The sequence below is a fragment of the Microsporum canis genome, genomic scaffold, assembly GCF_000151145.1.
Source record: "Microsporum canis CBS 113480 supercont1.1 genomic scaffold, whole genome shotgun sequence".
Taxonomy (NCBI): Eukaryota; Fungi; Ascomycota; class Eurotiomycetes; order Onygenales; family Arthrodermataceae; genus Microsporum; species Microsporum canis.
The window spans coordinates 631,495-650,931 of NW_003299169.1; the positions used below are offsets into that span (position 1 = coordinate 631,495).

The following is a 19,437-nucleotide window of genomic DNA, read 5'->3' on the forward strand; positions in this document are numbered from 1 at the left end:
CTTCTATTCAGCGCTTGAATCAAGATCCCCAACAATTGGAGTCAACAGGAGCAGCTCAGAAGTGCTCTTGGTCTTGGTTGTTATATACATCAAAAAGAAAATAAGAAACGACGTCAAAAAAAGATGATTATGTAAACATTGCCAATCCATGAACACCTCGATAAAATGCGACTTACATAATCTAACCAGGGGCCCCAATAATTTCATCAAGCCATCAACAGATATAAAAGGGGGTAAGGAGGGGGAAAGCGACAGTGATAGGGGACATAATTAGTCTTTATCAAGCTAGAACGTATTCACTACCTCGTTTAATGAACTTGTCAATCATCAGGCCGATGTCATTGAGCGCGAACCGGCAAGCGTAGAATCCAAAGAATTCCGAGGCATGGCGGGTGCTGAGTTCAAGGCCAACAAGAGTCTGGGAGGAATGCCTTAGGCCTGGGTCCTCAACTTGGCGGGCGATCTGGTCTGTAAGATGGAGAGTTAGTTGATGGTTCACTGGGATGGAAGAGAGTCAGTAGTAAATGCTACATACCTATAACTTGCGCAGCGTCAAACAGCCTGGCTAGAGCGCTCATGTAGTTTGCATTTGGCCCGGTACAGTTGAGTTCAATGACGTCTCGCCGTGGAGAAACAGCGGAATTTGCGGTGTCGGCCATAGGCAGCGAGTTCATGGTCATGTTTTCCTTGCCATTATCTCTTGATATGCCAATGCCACTTGGGGTTGTGTTGGATACACCAGAGCTTTTCGACCGGAGTTTTCGCCATGAAGAAAGGTATGATTTGCTTCCTCCGCTAGACAGCCCCGAAGAACCGACTGCCGGAGAGGTATCGTCTGACGATAATTTGAAAAGTGCCATGGCACCCTGTACGCCAACTTCATTGCCTAGTTTCCTTGACCATACAGCTTGCACCTGATCCAGGATGCTTTCAAATGCCTGCATTTCCTCTAGTACCGCATCAGCGTCGTTGGTGTCCACTGTTGCTAGTTTCAGCAATGCCGCCGTAAGCAGATCGCAGTTGGAGATCTTTTCCTCTAGACCCTTGATTCGCACATTTTTCACTTTCCATATCTCTCTTGGTATGAAGAGCTTGTTGGTTAGATACCCGCCCCGAGGATGGGTTATTGTTTCGTAGAGACATCTCATTAACCAGAATGGGCGAAGAAGGAATGACTGAGGACAGGGCTCAAGGGGTATAGGAGCATCGGGGGCATTTGGATTAGGTGACCCTGGGGTGAGAGGGGAATGTATGTTGTTGTCAAACAGATGTTTGGAAGGTCCGGATGCACTGAGAGATGGTACAGAAGGCAAAGAAAAGGTCTTGCTGAGTTCAGGGATAAATGCAGAGGCGTATGGGCTATTGGGGCCAATCGCGGGCTTCCCCAAAGCTGCGGCCAAATATGTAGGTTCTCGGTGCGAGCTACCGGGTGCAGAATGTAACCTATTCAATGTAGAGGGAGGAGAGGTCAATAATGTATCAAAGTCGACAGACTCGTGAGGTTGAAGGGTAGGGAATGCAGAAATCGCAGGGGAGTCAGGGGCGGGCGATTCTGGAGAACCGATTGCGGTATGAGGACGTGGCTGTAACGCTTCAAGATTAAAATCGTTTGATAGTTTTGCATGACTTGTTTTTGATGGTAAGGGGGTTATGGGATGTGCTAGAAGCATTGATGGTGGTACTTGGCGTGGTCCCTCTATTCCAGAGGATGGGTGACCAGTCTCTATCACAAGCTCTTTCAGACGCCCGGAGAGTCTCCGTGATCGAACCGTGGTTGCCGACATGTTGCTATCTGCAGTATCTGGAGGGTTTGTGACTACTTGTGGCGGCGGCGAAGGGGGCGAAGCTTGCGTGGGCGCTGGTGGTAACTCCTGCTGCTGTATTGGAGGAGGAGGAGGAGGAGGAGGAGGCGGCGGAGGTGGAGGTGGAGGTGGTGGAGGCGCACCAACGGGCGGAGGGAGCTTCTGAAACGGCTGGGAATATGAAAGAACGTTATTGGATACAACTCCGGGAGGAATTGAGAAGTCGTCTTCCTCGGTGAGGGTCGAGAGTAGAGTGCCCGTGTTTGTTCGGCTTGATGCCACGGAGCTACCCCAGGTTCTGCCCGAGTAGCCACTCGATCCCGACTGCCGTGGAAGGGCCGATTTGGAGGAGAGATCGAACTCGAAATCATCCATCAACTCTTCCAGAATGCGCTCTTCTTCCTCAGCTTCATGATCTTCGTACTCATCGTGATCCAGGTCACCCATCTCGTCGTCATGCCCAGTGTCAGGCCTCCTTCGCTCCCGTTCTCTGGCAGAGACGGCCTCGGCCTCCAGCTCGGCTTCTCGCACTTTCTGTTTGGCCAGTTCGATATTCCTGCGAACATGGGACATGATATCGTGCTCCGGTTGATTGTCTTGAGGGATGATCTCCAGCCCGTCATCGTAGGCCGCCTCGACGGCTTCATCGAGAGCAGCATCGAACTCAGCTTCCGTATCCCTGCTGTAGTGAGCATCCTGCTTTCGGCGTAGATAGAGAGACGAGTTTGTCGAGCGTATGGAGGAGTTTGACGAGGCACCGGATTCATCAATGGTATCTAGCCAGGAGGTGGACTCTGTCCCCTTCTCCTGGAGGGTCCGCAGATCGCCATTGGCAACGTTCGCCGACAAGCTATCGTTTCTGTCGAAGCTAGCGGACCCATGCACCATGCCGCTGTCTTCACTGGAGGGATGTAGAGACTGCTGCCGTGGAGGGATGAACCGTTCGTCCGCCGGGTCCGTGGCGGGGCTTTTGATGAGTCTTCGGCTTGCGGTGGCGGTACCGATGACATATATATCCTGATCGTCTGCATCGCCATCGGTTATGTGGGTTGAGAGGAGGCTCTGAGTTAGCGATTCACCGCTCGGCGGTCTCTCTGGCAGGGCCTTTCCACCTGCCTGCAGCGCAAGTCCCAGACGCCGGAGTTCGTTTATTCGTGTAGTATACGTATTCCTCTGTAGGCAGTTGTTAAAAAGAGGCCATTCACCATCACACAGAAGAAGCAAGCTGTTGTAAACGTAGGGGTAAACTCACGATATCGTCCAGCTTGTGCTTCTCCTCGTCAGCACCAGCACGCTGCATGACCTGCGCCAGGAGACCGCAGGCGTCGGTGTATGCATCGATGGCGCCCTCGTAGTTGGTGGCATTGTCGAGCAGGACTGCGGTATTCGCCTTCTGCAGTGCTCTGGACAACATTGTCTTCTGCGTGGCTACCCTACCTTCGCGGGTGGGTGGTGGTGGAAGTTCGTGATTCCCATCCATCGATCCTCTAGGGCTATTGCTGCAACGTCGCTGACCGGCAAGCCATTCATCGAGAGTCTAGAGCAAGCACCACTATGGACATGGCCGACCTGGGGCTTAGGAGGAGCGGAAGCTGGCCATACGCCTTGTCGAACTTGGTGGAAGGCCGATTTTCCTTCTGCTCTCAGCAGTTCGATCGCTCGAAAGTGTCTCTCCCTCTCGCACTCTCCGTCCTGGATCTGGATTCGACAAGGAGGGAGAACCGATGGGCGAAAGGCAAAGGGCGAGAGAAGAGAGAGAGAGGATTGAGAATGCAAGGGGGGGCGGCCAAGGGGGCGCCGTCAGGGGCTTTCTTTTTCTTTTTCTTTTTCTTTTTTTTTTTTCTTCTTCTTCTACTTGCGCTTATGGCGTGGAGACCGCGATGAGAGGCTCGATGATTTTCCGAGGTTATTTCTTTTCTCCTCCTAGTCGACGGAGGCTCTTGTTGGTGGTGTGAAGTGGTGAAGTTGGTGGAGTCGAAGTTGGTATTTGGTGAAAAGAAGCCGTGAAGTTGGCGATGTCGTCGTTTTTAACGGTGGTTTTCTTATATTTCGGAGATAAAAAACTCGAACACGGCCGGCAACATGATTAAAACATATGTATCATCATGCTTACAGCCGTGAAGAAGCAGTTCGAAATAAAAAGGGGGAACTCAAGAGTTGTTGGTGTATGTATTATTCTTATCGTCTATCATACAGAGAAAATAAGAGCAGCAGGCGAGGTCTTTGTGGTCGATTTCACAATGCGGCCTCATCTCGAACAAGAGACATCCTCGTTGAAGGCCTTGTTTATATCTTCGTCTCTACGTTACTATCCTTGCCTATATTACAGCATCCATGCATATAATATCGCCCAACTTCGAGTTATCAACTTTGATATTTGATCTTTCTAGGGACTTTTTCTGATATTTGTCACGTGATGAGTATGTTTTAGCTGAGGAAGAAGAAAAGAAGAAGAGAAAAAAGACAGGAAGCAAAGACACGGAGAAGAAGACGAGAAGATGGAGATGGCCAGGGGTCGATGTCTGTCTCGAGCGGCCCAGGTGGGTGTTCGTGTGTGCTGCCTGGTAATGGAAGAAAGCTCAACTGACCCAAGATCTGTATACAGGTCGCAAAGCAGCAGCTCACGTCGAAGCCGCCGCAGCGTGGATACAAGCACTTCCTCAGCGTGCCATGTCGAGCCCTCTCTAGCACTGCGAAGTTGCCCGTCGCCCCCCGAGATCGCCCAATTAGCAGTATGCGGAGCAGACATGGAGCATTCACGGCTCCCTCGCATACCACCAAGCGTGACGCCTCGAGCTTCAAGGGGACGTACGTAGCCTACGGCGTGGCCAAAAAACTGTTCGCCGCGTGTGCGGAACAGGCAGACTACACCATATCGGAGGATCTCAAGAAAGCAGGGAATATACCCAAGACGCCGTCAGGCGAAGATATAGGAGAAGGCAGCGGTTGGTGGCACAAAGGTTAGCAGGCCATAGTTCCGTCTCACCAGGTTAAGCCTGTCCGCTCTACTTACTCTAACAGCCCATTGATAGAACTGGGCCTTCTCCCTACATTCTCCTCGTGGTCACAAGTTACCTTCCTGCACATGTACCTCATAACCGTCCGATTACGCGGGTTATCCTCGCCTGAAAGCGTCCAGACATACAACAGGTACCTATTCGAACACTTCTCGCACGAGGCGGAACGACGCATGGACGTGCTTCACGGTATAACATCACGAAGTATCCGTGTCTCATATCTCAAGGATCTATTCGTACAATGGCGAGGTGTATTGGCTGCATACGATGAGGGACTGGTCAAGGGAGACGCCCAGCTCGGGGCCGCTGTCTGGAGGAACCTGTTCAAAGGCCTGCCAACTGATCATAACGGCAATGAGCTCGACTGGGCCAAGGTCGCAAACGTCGTGCTCTACATGCGGCGGTCGCTGGACAAGATGTCCACGATGAACGAGATGGACGTCCTGACCCAGTTTGCAAGGGGAACAGGGGCTGAGGCGTTCTTTGACACAGCTGGCGGCGTGTCGATAGATCCGGAGAGCCACGATATGGAGCTGCCCGGGATCGGGCTCCGTATGCTGAAGGGCGGCGAATCGAAGCAAAGGATATGAGCGTTGGACTCATATACCTACTGTAATACTATGTAACATATCATCAATCACCGTCACAGCCTGAGTGTATCACATTTATATTCGTCTCTATATAAGCCCTGTTAAAAGGTCCTGCTTAGCTCAGCCTCTAGCTAGTAACAACTTTTCGAGTCGCCCGATCAACGAGAGAGGACGACAACAAACAGTTACTTACGCCCTCGCAGGAAGCCGTCGGGTAAGGTAGTATATATATATATAACAAAATATCATACTCGCGCAGACACACGCACACATATATACCTGCCAGTTGACACTGTTGGTGAATATTGACCATGGCGGATCCGCTACCACAGGTGCAAATTGAGCTCCCTGGAGACATTGAGATGGAAGAATCTACAGCTCCTCCAGCTGAAGGAAACGTCGCGGAACCCTCAGGCGAAGCAGCCAAGGAAGAAGAGAAAGCAGCAGAAGTTCCAGAGACTCAACAGCCAGCTGCACCGGAAGTTATCAGCCAACAATACCTCTTCCTTAAGTATGCAGTGCACCCTTAACACACCTCTACTGCAACATTGCTCCGTCAATTGAACAGCAATATAGCTATATTTAATCACTAGCTAAAAATTTATCTTGTTCTTCGTGGGTAGTTATCTTACTTCGCCCATAGTACAGCTGGTGTTGGGCAAAGGCGAAGAGCAGACAACACTTACAGCGCATCAAGCCGTTCTTGAACCCAGCCCATTCTTCGCAGAGAAACTGGCACAATGTGAACAAACAGGCGAGGTTTGTACTAATCCCCAGGCCTTATATTTACCTGTATGAATTATACTGACGCGCTTTCTAGCGGCGCATCATCCTCGAGGACGAATACACAGAGACAGTCGCATGTTTCCTCCAGTTCCAATATACAGGAGAATACTTCCCACGGCTACTACCTTCCGGAAAAGACCTCGAGCAAGACCCTGCCATCCCCAAGGTCGACTCCAACGGTGACCAGCTCCTCAAACACGCACGCATCTACAGTCTGGCTGAAAAACTCGGAAATGAAAAGCTGAAAGCCCTCGCACAAAACAAGATAGGCAGCATCGAGAGTAGCGCTACCGGAGAGATCGCATACGCTAGATATGTGTATAGCCATACCACACCAGACGATACTGCTATCAGAGCGCCGGTTGCGCGCTTCTGGGCTAAGATGAGTGATGTCTTACGTCATGATGCCGAAGAGGAATTCCGTGCCTTGTGTCTTGATCATCCCCAGTTCAGTTTCGATCTACTTAATCGTGTCCTTGACATTAAGGAGAAACGGACCAGGGAGCGCGAGAATACTAGCAGTCCCGCTTTCAAGGGGCCTGCGAGGAAGAGGTCCAGGGCATTCTAGATTATTGAGAGACAAGTTTCTGCTAGCTAATAAAGCATTGGTATAGATAGTGCCCCGAATCATTTTCTTAAGGCTATAAATAAACCCCCAACAGAGACACTGCTGGCACTTTCGTAGGCCTGTTAACACGAGAAATACTACGTGGAGAGTGGAAAGGAGCCGAGAGACTCGTTCACTAAAGATACAAAAGAGGCGCACACACGAACTCAACCCCAGCTTTTTTGGGATGAAACGACCGCTCAAACAATGGTCTTGTATTGGTGCAGGTACGCAAACGGATTAAGAACTGTTAAATGTACGTTTGTCGACCATGAAATGTTTGATCTATACGCTAAAACGTCGTAGGAGCTTGGCTAGATCATACATCGTGCTGCTTGCAAGCTTCAGAGTCCCTCCTAGCCAAAGCAAAGTCGCATCTGCAAAGGATGTTGACTCCCAGATGAATGCAGTTTATCCACTATTTGCCCCCACCATACGTTCTCAAACCCTTTTGCATCTTGTTCAGCCCACACTTCTTCCAATAATGGTATGGCGTTACTAAACATATGATATCGAGTCCTCTTGTCCCATATAGAGCAGAACTCTACGATCTTCCTGCGCAATGATCGATCTCTCAATTCGCATCCTGCAAAAAAGAGAGGCAGCAAGGCCTGCCGAGACACCATGCTTTGATCTCGACACGCAAAGACATGATCTGTAATAACCCTAGCCCGGAACAAAATGGCCGGAGGGACGCTGCTTCCGGGTTCCCATCGAAACACCCTGCATATGTACAGCAGAAGGCCATTTCTCCATGCTTCTGAGCAGTGCATGCTATCCTGGTCTTGTTGCATACTCTCCTCGCTTTGGAAGGCTGTCTCAGGAGAAATGTGATACCAGCAATCGAGTGACTGCTCGATTTCCAAGGCGGCGGTGGTGTCAAATGTGACGTACCGCATTGAAGATGATTTTCGCTTTTTGGCACACAATCGTGCCAGCTGCATGACTAGATGTACGAGACTTGGTGGACACCCGCACAGCCCGAAATAATCCCATTCTTGGCCGTCATGCTTCGACAATACTGTTTCGGGGTATGCGTAAGGGAACACGCAGTCTTCCCTTGATACTAAACTGGTTATTGCGTCCCACCTACGGAGTCAGCCGGAAATAATAGTCAATCAGTCGGGTGGGGTTTATACCATGTGAGAATTGCTACCTGGGCCATTACCCTCGCGGACGTGACCCACACCTCAATACCGCCGCAAGCCTCGAGAAGGCCATATGCTCCTATAAGATGTGTGTTCCAGTTTCCAAAGGCGGATTGAGTTTCCTAAGAATTAATCAACTGTTAACCTGGCCTAGGCCAAGTGGGAAACAGGTATAACTTACATCTAGCGAGAATAAGATTATAACTGCGTCAAGCATGGAGTACACGTCTTCTGCTTTACTGTACGAGCCAAGCTTCTCACGGAGTAATTGAAATGCAGCATGGCGATGATCCTGGGTTGATGTACTCTCGACGTGATGACCTGCTAAAGCCATCACAGCATGGATCAGAAAGACAGGTTCCGGCTCGAGGTCTTTCCGGTACCGAAACGGGTTTATCCGTAGATCAGACGTTAATGGAATTTTGCAGAACTCCCCGTTGTCTATAATTTGTCAGTAGGCGATGACGAGGTGGATGAGAGAAGTTCCAACATACACCTCCCGAGGATAGGCCCAAACCGCTGGCAAAGGTCGCCATATAGTACACCCGGCGGTATAGAAGTATACGGAAAGCATGTAGAGATTATCTCTTTAGGGGCGACTTGGCTCGGCTCTAAAGTAACATGATCAATGCTGCCTCTCTTAGATGTCTGCAGTTGCCTGTTCGCTTTAGAATTATGTAAAAATGAACGTGTATATCGATCCTCGCTATTGCGCAGATACTGGTGAGGTTCAGTTATCCTATCAGTCGTCTCACTCTCGATCAGGGACAATTCATCACCCTGCGTCTGCCTACTACATCGAGAGCCAGGCCTTGCCTGACCGTCAGTGATAGGTTCAACAGATATCTCTGAATACGTGGAATTGTTGGCTGATGGGGATTCCGTTGCCCTATGTCCTCTCACAGGATGCTCCACGATGAATTCAAATTGCTGCTGTGGCCTGTTTGTTTCCGTCGGCAGTTGCGGCTTCTTCCTGCGTGCCGTTGGTCTTCTAGCTGGCTTCCTAGACAGGGAGAATATTGGCTGCCAAGATAGCTGCATTGTGGTTATTTCGTTGGTTATTATGTATCTCTCGATCGGCCACAGTTTCCAATTATGTACCAGGTACCACTGTTTCTCTCTACTCTTTTATAGAAGGTTTGGCTTACCTGCATAAGCTCGCCAAGAAACGGAACGGCAAGGAACCGGGGTTGACGCGGCAAACAAGCGCAGAGCACGTGATATAAAAGTCAAATTTAACGTAGGGACCCGCGCTTTCCCAAATTAGGCTCTTACCACTTTGGGACATTTACCTAATCTAGGTCATCAGCCGCCGCCAAATATGGGCTTTGATGAAAAGGGACTCAACTTCGTCTATATTCGTCTATACAAGGGCCTCCACGGGATGAGCAGAGATTTCTTAATACCTGAGTAGCCTAACAATGACGGGATATCTATATAATACTCCCAGGAGCTCTGGTACTCTAACGACTACGATTCACACACATTCTTCTACCTCTGTTCTGCAACAATTCTATCAAGAGATTAAAGTGAGAATATGCAACTACCTCTAGAATTCACCCTGGGAACAATGGTAACGGGGGAGGTTAAAGCAACCCAGAATCAAGTAGCAAGTTCTTCTACTGAAGGTTAGCCTACAATTACCAGAGTTCTCAATCTATTCCCAGTTAACCATATAAAACCAGTGCAACATTACAACCTAGATACAATTATTGTTCGTTGGGATGGACCAGATGACCCCCAGGATCCGTTCAATTGGCCGCAACGGGAAAAATGGCTAGCAACCGGATTTGGTCTTCTTGCAAGTTTCGTCTGTTCTATTAACGGGACCCTTATTGCCGTTGCTCACAAGGCTATCAATGAAGAATTTAACGTCTCAGACGCCAATTTTCCTCATTCCTACTGGCTGACAACATCCTGGGGAGTCGGGGCCGCGCTGTGCCCCCTAGTATTGTTTCCTATTATGGAGGACGTTGGAGTTCGACCAGTGCTTCTTAGCACCTATTTCTTCTTCCTCTGCTTCTTGGTACCAGTTGGCTTTGCTCAAAATTTTGCTACGCTTATAGTAGCACGGTTCTTTAGCGGCGGGTGCGTTCCGATCATGAGCGATGCTGTAGCTAGTATCATATCCAACGTTTTCCAGGGAGACCGAGACAGGAGCACGCCTATATGCCTTTACGTTACGACGTATCTGGCCGCGACGAGTATTGGCCCCGTTGTTGGGGCATCTATACTTCAATCTCTTTCCTGGCGCTGGATTGGTCATGTCGAGTTGATTTGGACAGCCGCGCTTTTTCCTCTCTTCATTATCGGTCTTCCCGAGACCCGCGGTTCGGCTATTCTACTAGCGAGAGCCAAACACCTGCGTGATACGGGAAAGAAGGTATATACGGCTAATGAGGCTCGCCATAATACAAAATGGTACCAGGCCATCCTCAAAAGTGTGCAACGACCTCTGTATATGTTATTTACAGAGTCTGTGGTTTTTGTTGCAGCTCTTTGGGCTGCCTTTAGCCTCGGAACGATCTATCTATTCACTCAATCCATTGAACTGGTATATGGACAGCTCTATGGCTGGGATGCCGTACAGGCAGGTTATGTCCAGGTTGCCATTGTGGTTGGCGAAATCCTTGGTTGCGGATTCTGTATATCCACTAGCAGCTGGTACCATGCATCTGCTACCTGGAATACCGAAGTTCCGGGGATACCTATTCCTGAGGCGAGGCTATATACCTCAATCATCGGAGGCTTCTTTGGTATTACTGGCGGAATGTTTGTTTATGGATGGACATCATACCCTACCGTCCACTGGACAGCGCCCACCGTTGGTTTGACTATGGTGGGTTTCGGGACAACCGCTGTCGTGATAAGTATTGGAAACTATCTTATCGATGCATACAGCAAGTATGCTGCGAGCGCTCTTGGGGCTGTTGGCTTGGTAGAGAATACGACCATTGCCTTTCTCCCGCTTGCTGCGACAGCACTGTACACGGGTCTTGGATTTCAGTGGGCAAGCTCGCTTCTCGCATTCGTGTCCTTTACTCTTGTTGCAACTCCGTTTGTAGTTTTCAAATGGGGCAAAGAAATTAGATCTCGCAGCCCATTTATGAAAGAAGCCACTATCGACCGAGAAAGAGACCATAATGTTGCAGCTGGTGCAAGAAGGGACCAGTCATCAACAGTATTCGACACAGACTAACAGACTAATAACGTTTGGAAGACTGTGCCGCATCCATTTACTAGGCCGCCTTATATTTCAATAAGAATGCAATATTTCTCTTCGTATAAACGAGATATTAAGCGGCACTGTAGCATATGCTCCTCTGTATGCCGGGCTTGACAGTAGTCACTCAATGCTCAAGGAAATGTTCGAATTGGTCACCATGGAGAAAGAGAAAGGATAGCTGCTTAAGTCAGTATAATGTGGGCCCTTTTAGAATGGGTGTGCGGTTTAATACTAAGGTAGATTAAGCCAGGGTATCAAGGGATAGTCCTCCGTAAGAACCCATTAACTTCATGGGGCTCTTCATGTTGGTTATGGACGGATATTCTATTGGAACCAACCTTTCGACGAGTTTGGTGCTAGTTAGCGACCTCTGCCGCTACCCTTGGCTCGTTATCGCTTACCACCTTGTTTAAGATGTCTCGGTACCTGAAATACATGCTATCACTCTGGCAGGCCATGTGATTCCCGGACATCTTCGGGTTCTCTGCTGTTTGGGCTAGCTGGCCTTAACACATGAGGTAAAACATGTTACTATTTGCAAATCAACTGGGTAGATCATAAATATGTACATTCTCCTTCCCTAGTACCCTGCGTTTTTAGTACAAGGTAGTTACTTAGCACCTTCTTGGACAATAAGTTCAACCTCCTCTGGCTCCTTTGGCACGGTGGTCAGATTCTCGAAGCCATTAGCTCGGACGACAACATTGTCCTCGATACGTACGCCTCCGACAGTCCAGTATTTGTCAAGCACGTCGGTGTTGATGTACTTGCTAGTCTCTGGGTTAGTGAGGAATGGCTCAATGATGTAACGGCAGAAGTAGACCTAAAGTATTATTAGCTAGAGATGAAAGAGGGTTGTGATGAGTGTGGTAGAAGCACTTACACCGGGCTCGATGGTGATAACTGATCCCTCTGGGACGGTGCCTCGGAGGCGCAGATACTTAAACATGCGGTTAGGGTCTGCTGGGTTAGGGTTACCACCAACATCATGAGTATCCATGCCGAGATGGTGGCCTAGACCATGAGGGAAGAAAGCAGTGCTAATTCCCTTCTCGAAGATCTCATCCTCGGAACCGGTGAGGATACCAATCTTGAGCAACCCCTTAATGGCAACTCGATGAACCATGGCATGCATGTCATCGAACAGAACATCAGGCTTGATCATACTAAAGGCAACTTTCTGCATCTCCAGGGCGATGTCGTAGATCTGGCGGGCCTCAGGTGAGAATTTTCCCGAGAGGGGGAATGCACGGGTGATGTCTGCGCAATATGCTTTGTACTGGCATCCGGCGTCGATGAGAAGAAGTTGATCTTTAGTACCAGTGGCTGGGTTGGTCAAGTCACCGTTATTCTTGGTGTAATGAAGGGTGGCGGCGTTGGGGCCGCAGGCAAGAATTGGGTGATAGGACTGGTCTGAGCAGCCATTTGACATGCATACATAATTAAGGGTAGCATATAGCTCTCTTTCGTTGGTCGACTTGGTGGCAGCCTTCATCACCTCGATGTGGGCCTTGCTTGAGACCTCGTTTGCACGTCGAAGAAGACCAATCTCATACTCATCCTTGACCACACGGCAGGACTCGATAGCAGTTTTCAAGGCAGAGTTATCATGTTGCTTGAAAAACGAAAAGGAGACTTCTGGGCAGACTCTGTCGGCGATTGTAAAAACTTTTTCACCCCCACATTGTGCGAGGTAGTTGTTTATTTCAGTGTTGAGGAGCACAGCGTCGACGTCGAACTGCTTCAAGGCCTCGGCGGGCTCGAGAGGGAGGCCTGACCACATAACCGAGGCCGGGTCGACTGGAGGAATGAACAGGGTGAGCTCATCTTTCTCAATATTGTATGCAACAGAGCACTCGGCCTCGAGACAGCCGGAGAGATAGAGGAAGTTGCGTCGTTGGCTATTATACTCCGACGTTAGCTCACACCCTCCTTAATACGGACATATATATACGGCTTACCGGAAGTGAAACGGCTCGTCACTATCGTCAATGATGTGTTCCTTCTGACCCTCAACGAAGATGATACCACTCGAGCCATGCCCCGCAGCCTTGAGCTTCTCCGCGACGCGTTTGGCGTGACTCTTCGAAGGGTACTTGTCAACGTTGATATCCATGGTTACTGAGCACCGGCTATAGGGCAAGGATAGGCTGCTTGAACTGTGGTATATAGAGGCGAGAGATATGGACGAGTTGAAAGTCGTAGATGTCTTTTGTAGTTTTTGTTTCTTTCTCGCCCTTTTCGGTCGTATTGAAGCCGGGGAAGCGCGGGGCTAAAGATGGCTAACACCGGGTTGGATTACATAACGGCGGATGTTGGTAATATCAAAAAGGACAAAAAAAAAAGGAGATGAAGAGAGTGAAAGAGGGAGGCCGTCATCATGAAGTCGAGGGTTGGAAGATGAGAAGATGCTGGATGTCGTGGCTAAAAGTAAACAAAAGGTGCATTGGGCTAATATAGCTCGACCTCGTCGTCGAGAACCTCTTCAAAGTCGATTGACCACTCATCAATCTCGGCAAATTTCTTTTTCTGGAGCAGTAGCTCCTCGCTTACGATAGGAGCTACTATATCTCTATCGGAAGATACCTCTAGCTCGTCAGGGAGGTTCTCTTTATCCCAGTCTGCATCTCCGTCCGTCTTGCTGAGGCGTGAGTATGTCTTCTTGGGCGTTGTTCTTTTGGTTGGATGTGATGTTGTTGCTGCAGCTTTACCACGACCTTTCTTCGGCTGTGTTGTGTTCTGTGCCTTCTCTCGCATCTTGAACTTGGCCTGGCCCTGTGATCGTTTCGCACTCTTTTGTTGACTTGGTGTATCCTCCTCCGAGGCCTGCTGCCCTCCGGTGTAGTTGAGTTCATCTTCCGACCCCGGAGCAGAGAGCACATAATCCTTAGCTCCAGCTTTAGGGCGTTTGCTTCTCCGATTAGCTAGGCCTTTACGGCGCTGACGCCGTCGTGGCAGTAAAGCCTCTTGTAGTGAAGTAGTAGATAGATGGGGAAACCTCGAGGGTGGGCAATGTGATTGCTGTTTTGCAGAACTCTGTGGCGTTGAAGCAGGAGGCGTAATAGACCCTATACTGCTCTCTGGCGGTGCCATCGTCATTGTCTGCCGTCTTGGTGCCTGCACCTGCTCAAGCGTAAAATTCATAGCCGGTAGAGAGTCGATAGACGTAAGAGACGAACAGTCATCATCATCCTCGTCAACAACAGGATTGACCTGTTGGGTTTCAGGAAGAACATGCCGTTCGTCTGTCTGTTGGTCGATAACGGCAGGCTCTTCTGCCGGTTCATCAATAATGACAGGGTCTTCTGGCACTTCTACAACAACAGGTGGTTCATCTGGAGCTTCATCAAGAAGGGATGGCTCATCTGGTATTCTATTATCAGCAATAATATCATGCCTTAAAGGAATTTCAACGAAAACCTGCGGTAGTTTGGGTGTCTTCTTATTTGCCGTGGGTGTGATATCAGCCTGCTTCAGCGATTTCCTCCTCGACGCTGGGAGTGGTGTAGATACGTCCTCTGGATCAAAGCTACCGAGAAGGTCTTCAGAGCCCAGCTCTGACGATCCAAGGTCCAAGGAGTCATCTCCCACTAGTTGTAAAATACTCGGCTGCCTCGGACGCGGGCGAAATGTACTCAATATCGAGCTCTCAAAAGCAGGTGTGTGTCCTCTATGGTTCATCTCCCGCCTCGCACTACCTGGGAATGCCTGCAGTCGCAAAGATGCCCCCATCCCAACACCACTAGATAAAGGCGCGTTTACCTGCTGGCGGTCTCGGACAGGAGTTTGACTGCCAGCCATCTCTCGTTCGCGGTCTTTCCGGGTCATCCCTGAGCTCTGATCCTGTACTCCATCACTTTGCCCCTCTGTCTCTGAGTGACTAGCGTCATTGCTTGTATCAAATTTGAACGTTGATGTGGGCTTTACTTTTGCCACAGAACCTTTGGACTGTCCGGTGGGCACCTTTCGCGGCCTACCTCTCGTCGCATTCGTTTTGGCAGGCTGTGCAGCAGCAGGAGGATCGTTGCGCGCGACCCGAGCTCGTTTCGCCGCTGGTCGAGGCATGTTGCTGGCTGGGCTAACTTATCCGGCCGTAAGTTTTGTATTCCTGGCTTCTATATGAAACGAATCTCAGTCCTTACAGCGTATCCGCTGTATTCAGTGTCGTTATGAGGTTTGTCGCGCGGTTATTGAATAATATGTTGAAGTTGACGCGCTTCTTGTTTTGTTAGACCCAAAAACAGTTTAGCGTCAGAAAGAGAATAAGCTTCTGATATTTACATCATTGGGAAAATCCATAGTTAATACTAAATAGAGATAAGGACTAATTATCAAGGACTTTCAATTTAAACCTCGGGTGGCATTAATTAAAGATAAAGAGGCTGAATGGGTTCCTAAGTCTTTTGTGGAGGGAGAACCACTCGTTCTAAACTGCTGTCCACTACCGGTAATATCTGGGCAATGTTGTTTGGATCCCTCATCATAGCTGGAACATCTTTGCGTGAACCACCGATCGTCTATATACTTGTTTAGCACGGCAGTCCGTTATCGTTATCGCAACGTAGACATAGCATACCTCTCTGACTTTATCATACTCGTCCTCCTTTGCGAGATATTCCCGCATCACCTCACCTGTGTCAAAATCCACAAACACACGGGTATCCCGCAGTCGGAAGAGAACGTTATCTAACCGCATAAACAATCTAACAAGTAGAAGAAGGCACGTTGGCATGACGCGGATCTTGCATGACAGCATCGTGATTCCGTTATCAGCTAGCTCATCTTCATAAAGCATGATCTCATCGTAAAAGAGAATTGGATCTGGTCGTTTCAGCTGCTCTATTGGGATAGGGGTTGACGATGGCTCGAATTCATGACCATTTGATGTGACTGTTCCCTTATAATCTGTGGTATATGACCAGTCAAACGGTTTAACCACTTCTTTTATACCCTCGTGGGCTTTTTCTCTGTATCATATTGTCAGGGTCGACCTGCATAGAAGTGACCGTTTTCATTCCTCGCTTACCTGCTTTTCTGCCACTCGCCTGAATATGATACCTTGAGCATTGCAGAACCTGTTTTGTCCACTCGGTCCAGCGCATCGAAAGCATTAAAGGAGATGCCCCACCCCGATGGTATATGTTCGATCGACACCACGTTATCCCCGAATATCATTTCGGGCGGTGCAATTCCCAGTTTGTTTGTCATATCATCAATTGGACCGGCTTTGAGAATTGGTAGTTTTCTAGTGGTTATCTTGAAGCCTTTCCTTGTTATTGAGCTTGGTGGTGTGGCTTCTGGTGAGGGGAAGCTCGACTGAGTCCCATTTGAAGATGCCATGATGATCGCCTAGAACTTCAGTAACAACTCAGTGTGTAATTTCTGCTGCGACTGCATGCAAAAAATAGCCGCCTTATTTTTATTTCTTCATGTTGTTCTCCTGGTCGTTCCGTTATTTCTTGCTTTTTCCCCTTTGAAGAAATGATATCACGTGGTTGACGGATGAGATAAGCCGGAGTAAGTCGGGCCGATGGTTGCTGCGGCAACGACGAAAAGCGCTTTTGTGTAAATAGAAATCCAGGAACAACTTTGGGAGTTTCTCAACTCTTCACCAGGCAGAAAACAATCTTCTTTTCTCTCGCTTGGATTACACATTGTTTTATTAACGGTTGCAAATTACATCGCATCTGTACACCACTCCACTACTCATCAAGGATGTCTACAAAGGTTCTTGAAGCTCGCTTTGAGCAGCTGAACGTGAACGATGAGAACGAGCCTCCAGTCAACAGTCTTCATCTGAAGGCAAAGGTAAAGATTAACCATGCTATAACTAGCTAAATCACTAATGGCCTATAGGGAGTGCCGTCGAAATGTGGCCCAACCTCAAACTCTCACAGCAACCAGAGCTCAAACAGACCCAACCTCTTGAAGCTTGCGCTGCAGAACAACAATGAATCTAAGTCCCATCGAAGCCCGCTAGAGGAAGAGTCTTCAAACACATTGCGCATGAATGACTCGGCGGGGAATCCAAAAAAGTTCCATCTCGGCATGTTCGAGATTGGCAAGCCCCTTGGCAAAGGAAAGTTTGGAAGGGTATATCTTGCCCGTGAGAGATCAACTGGCTTTGTATGCGCATTGAAGGTGCTACACAAGAGCGAGCTCGTCCACGGCCATGTGGAGAAGCAATTGAGACGTGAGATCGAGATCCAAAGTAACCTTCGGCACCCAAACATCCTCAGATTATATGGCCATTTCCACGATAGCAAGCGAGTGTTCCTCATCCTTGAGTTCGCCGGAAAGGGTGAACTATATAAGCACCTACGAAAGGAGAACCGGTTCCCTGAATGGAAGGCCGCCCAGTACATTGCTCAGATGGCTGCTGCGCTTAAGTACTTGCACAAGAAGCACGTCATGCACCGCGACATCAAGCCAGAGAACATTCTTGTCGGAATCCATGGAGAGATTAAGATCAGTGACTTTGGCTGGAGTGTACATGCTCCAAACAACCGAAGACAGACAATGTGTGGTACACTCGACTACCTGCCACCAGAGATGCTAAAGCCAGGCAATGGAGATAAGTGGTATGACGAAAAGGTTGACTTGTGGAGCTTGGGGGTCCTTATATACGAGTTCCTCGTTGGTGAGGCCCCCTTTGAAGACTCGCCAGTCATGACCCACAGGAGGATTGTTCGGGGAGAAATGACTATCCCATCGTTTGTAAGCCCTGAGGCTAGAGATCTCATTAAAAAGGTATATTCCCTCCCCTTTCATCTCAATACCTTTCGTCCGGTATCACTGACACTGGTGGAATTAGCTTCTTGTACTTGACCCAGCCAGCCGAATCCCACTGGATGAAGTTCAAAGACACCCATGGATTTTGAAATACTGTGTCAAGGGGGAGAGAGTAGCGCAGAGAGAAGCTGCAAGCAAGAGCAACAAGGCTAAATGAGCAAGAATAAGGAGGGGTATTTTCAAAGTCTATCTATTGTTACAGCGTCATGATTGAGCGTTTTTGTTTGTGTTTGTTTCCTTTGGTTTCCCATAATATCTGGTGTTATCGGTATATTTCGTCAAATGGTCGTGTATCTCGAAAGCAGCTTTCCCATACTTCATCCACTACTCTCAAAGCTTGTTCCTTGCTCTTGCATGCAGGCCTAGCCTGTACAGACATCACGGCTCTTCGTCTGACGCATTCTTGATGGTGGTTTGCCAGCTTGAACTCCTGCCTTCCAAAGAATTCATTGGCCCATCTGCATTCTCCACTCAGCGAACTTGCTCGTATCTAGTCGGAGTTAGTATTTTTCAAGACTATTTCTCCCCCCCTTGACGCGGCGATCATACCTCCGCGCAAGCTGCATGCTTCAAGTTATCCACCCAGTCGAGCTTGAATCGCAGATGGTCGTAGGCATGCACCATCTCGTGAGCTAAGGTGTCCTCAAGCTGACTTTGACTATTCATTGCATTCGCGCATATCTGAATTCCGTACTCAGGATCAAACCCTCCGCCCCTTCGGGCCGTACACCGCCGACAATAGATATTCTTCGAAGATATATCTCCTCCAAGCTGTCTGATATTATCCTGAAGGAACCGTATGATCGGACCTGGAAGTTTTTGTTTCAAAAAGTATCAGTACAGAACGGTCAACTCAGTCGGAGCAACAAAAAAGGGAGGGCTCAATGGTTTCATACTATAATTCAGTAGGTAATCCCGCTGCGACTCGCATCTCCTGCAGTCTGCTTCTTCATTTCGAAGGTCTCTTGCGAGCCGGAACTGTTCGACACCCTCGGGGGTCATCTTTCCTGTGATGCCTGCGTAGATATTCCGGAAGTGAGTAAGAATATCGTCCCCGGGCGTAAACCCGGTCGACTTCTGCTTCTTATCCGAGGCATCGCTGCCAGTCGACTGTGATTCCGACATTGCTTGGATGTGATACCTTTCTTTGCTCTCATCTTTCATATCTTCATCTTCCAAAAGCCTCAGAACTTTAGCTTCTTACATAAGCCCAAACGGATTAATAATATTCCGATGATCACTTCTGATTGGCTCGGCCCGGGTTTTCGGCCTAAGCTTTTTTTACTCGGTGGGATGTTTTTTTCCTCCCCAAATTTCTTCTTCTTCCCCTCCGAAGTTTCTGATATACATCAAGTAGATAGCGCCAGGAAGCCCACGAGTTAACGGACGATACGAAGAAGTGTCTTAAAAGTCCATAAGTATCTTTTTTAGAAAAGCCTTTGTAAAGTTTAGGCCGGTTACTTTCGGCT

General features: G+C 48.8%; 10 protein-coding genes across 10 annotated transcripts; 4 read left to right on the plus strand and 6 right to left on the minus strand.

Annotated features, from left to right (window-relative positions):
• Positions 1 to 280: 280 nt before the first annotated feature.
• On the minus strand, positions 281 to 3,282 carry MCYG_00250 (epstein-Barr nuclear antigen 2; the record flags this gene model as incomplete). The annotated part of the gene is made up of 3 exons (XM_002850100.1): positions 281 to 468; positions 536 to 2,975; positions 3,055 to 3,282. 3 exons carry the CDS (start codon positions 3,280 to 3,282, stop codon positions 281 to 283), a joined length of 2,856 nt encoding a protein of 951 aa, XP_002850146.1.
• A 1,254-nt stretch (positions 3,283 to 4,536) lies between these two features.
• Positions 4,537 to 5,409, plus strand: MCYG_00251 (ubiquinol cytochrome-c reductase assembly protein Cbp3; the record flags this gene model as incomplete). The annotated part of the gene is made up of 2 exons (XM_002850101.1): positions 4,537 to 4,762; positions 4,835 to 5,409. 2 exons carry the CDS (start codon positions 4,537 to 4,539, stop codon positions 5,407 to 5,409), a joined length of 801 nt encoding a protein of 266 aa, XP_002850147.1.
• Positions 5,410 to 5,720: 311 nt separating this feature from the next.
• Positions 5,721 to 6,763, plus strand: MCYG_00252 (conserved hypothetical protein; the record flags this gene model as incomplete). The annotated part of the gene is made up of 3 exons (XM_002850102.1): positions 5,721 to 5,920; positions 6,033 to 6,168; positions 6,230 to 6,763. The coding sequence occupies 3 exons, from the start codon at positions 5,721 to 5,723 to the stop codon at positions 6,761 to 6,763; spliced, it is 870 nt and encodes a 289-aa protein (XP_002850148.1).
• A 395-nt stretch (positions 6,764 to 7,158) lies between these two features.
• MCYG_00253 (conserved hypothetical protein) lies at positions 7,159 to 8,991 on the minus strand (the record flags this gene model as incomplete). The annotated part of the gene is made up of 4 exons (XM_002850103.1): positions 7,159 to 7,891; positions 7,942 to 8,072; positions 8,132 to 8,391; positions 8,445 to 8,991. The coding sequence occupies 4 exons, from the start codon at positions 8,989 to 8,991 to the stop codon at positions 7,159 to 7,161; spliced, it is 1,671 nt and encodes a 556-aa protein (XP_002850149.1).
• Positions 8,992 to 9,520: 529 nt separating this feature from the next.
• Positions 9,521 to 11,149, plus strand: MCYG_00254 (conserved hypothetical protein; the record flags this gene model as incomplete). The annotated part of the gene is made up of 2 exons (XM_002850104.1): positions 9,521 to 9,578; positions 9,636 to 11,149. 2 exons carry the CDS (start codon positions 9,521 to 9,523, stop codon positions 11,147 to 11,149), a joined length of 1,572 nt encoding a protein of 523 aa, XP_002850150.1.
• Positions 11,150 to 11,786: 637 nt separating this feature from the next.
• MCYG_00255 (xaa-Pro dipeptidase) lies at positions 11,787 to 13,292 on the minus strand (the record flags this gene model as incomplete). Its single annotated transcript, XM_002850105.1, has 3 exons — positions 11,787 to 11,999; positions 12,060 to 13,077; positions 13,138 to 13,292. The coding sequence occupies 3 exons, from the start codon at positions 13,290 to 13,292 to the stop codon at positions 11,787 to 11,789; spliced, it is 1,386 nt and encodes a 461-aa protein (XP_002850151.1).
• Positions 13,293 to 13,627: 335 nt separating this feature from the next.
• Positions 13,628 to 15,241, minus strand: MCYG_00256 (conserved hypothetical protein; the record flags this gene model as incomplete). Its single annotated transcript, XM_002850106.1, has 1 exon — positions 13,628 to 15,241. The coding sequence occupies one exon, from the start codon at positions 15,239 to 15,241 to the stop codon at positions 13,628 to 13,630; it is 1,614 nt and encodes a 537-aa protein (XP_002850152.1).
• Positions 15,242 to 15,570: 329 nt separating this feature from the next.
• On the minus strand, positions 15,571 to 16,516 carry MCYG_00257 (type 2A phosphatase activator TIP41; the record flags this gene model as incomplete). The annotated part of the gene is made up of 3 exons (XM_002850107.1): positions 15,571 to 15,693; positions 15,753 to 16,143; positions 16,203 to 16,516. The coding sequence occupies 3 exons, from the start codon at positions 16,514 to 16,516 to the stop codon at positions 15,571 to 15,573; spliced, it is 828 nt and encodes a 275-aa protein (XP_002850153.1).
• Positions 16,517 to 16,891: 375 nt separating this feature from the next.
• Positions 16,892 to 18,125, plus strand: MCYG_00258 (serine/threonine-protein kinase 6; the record flags this gene model as incomplete). Its single annotated transcript, XM_002850108.1, has 3 exons — positions 16,892 to 16,984; positions 17,033 to 17,926; positions 17,991 to 18,125. The coding sequence occupies 3 exons, from the start codon at positions 16,892 to 16,894 to the stop codon at positions 18,123 to 18,125; spliced, it is 1,122 nt and encodes a 373-aa protein (XP_002850154.1).
• Positions 18,126 to 18,230: 105 nt separating this feature from the next.
• MCYG_00259 (metalloprotease ATP23) lies at positions 18,231 to 19,093 on the minus strand (the record flags this gene model as incomplete). The annotated part of the gene is made up of 3 exons (XM_002850109.1): positions 18,231 to 18,458; positions 18,518 to 18,777; positions 18,865 to 19,093. 3 exons carry the CDS (start codon positions 19,091 to 19,093, stop codon positions 18,231 to 18,233), a joined length of 717 nt encoding a protein of 238 aa, XP_002850155.1.
• Positions 19,094 to 19,437: the final 344 nt, after the last annotated feature.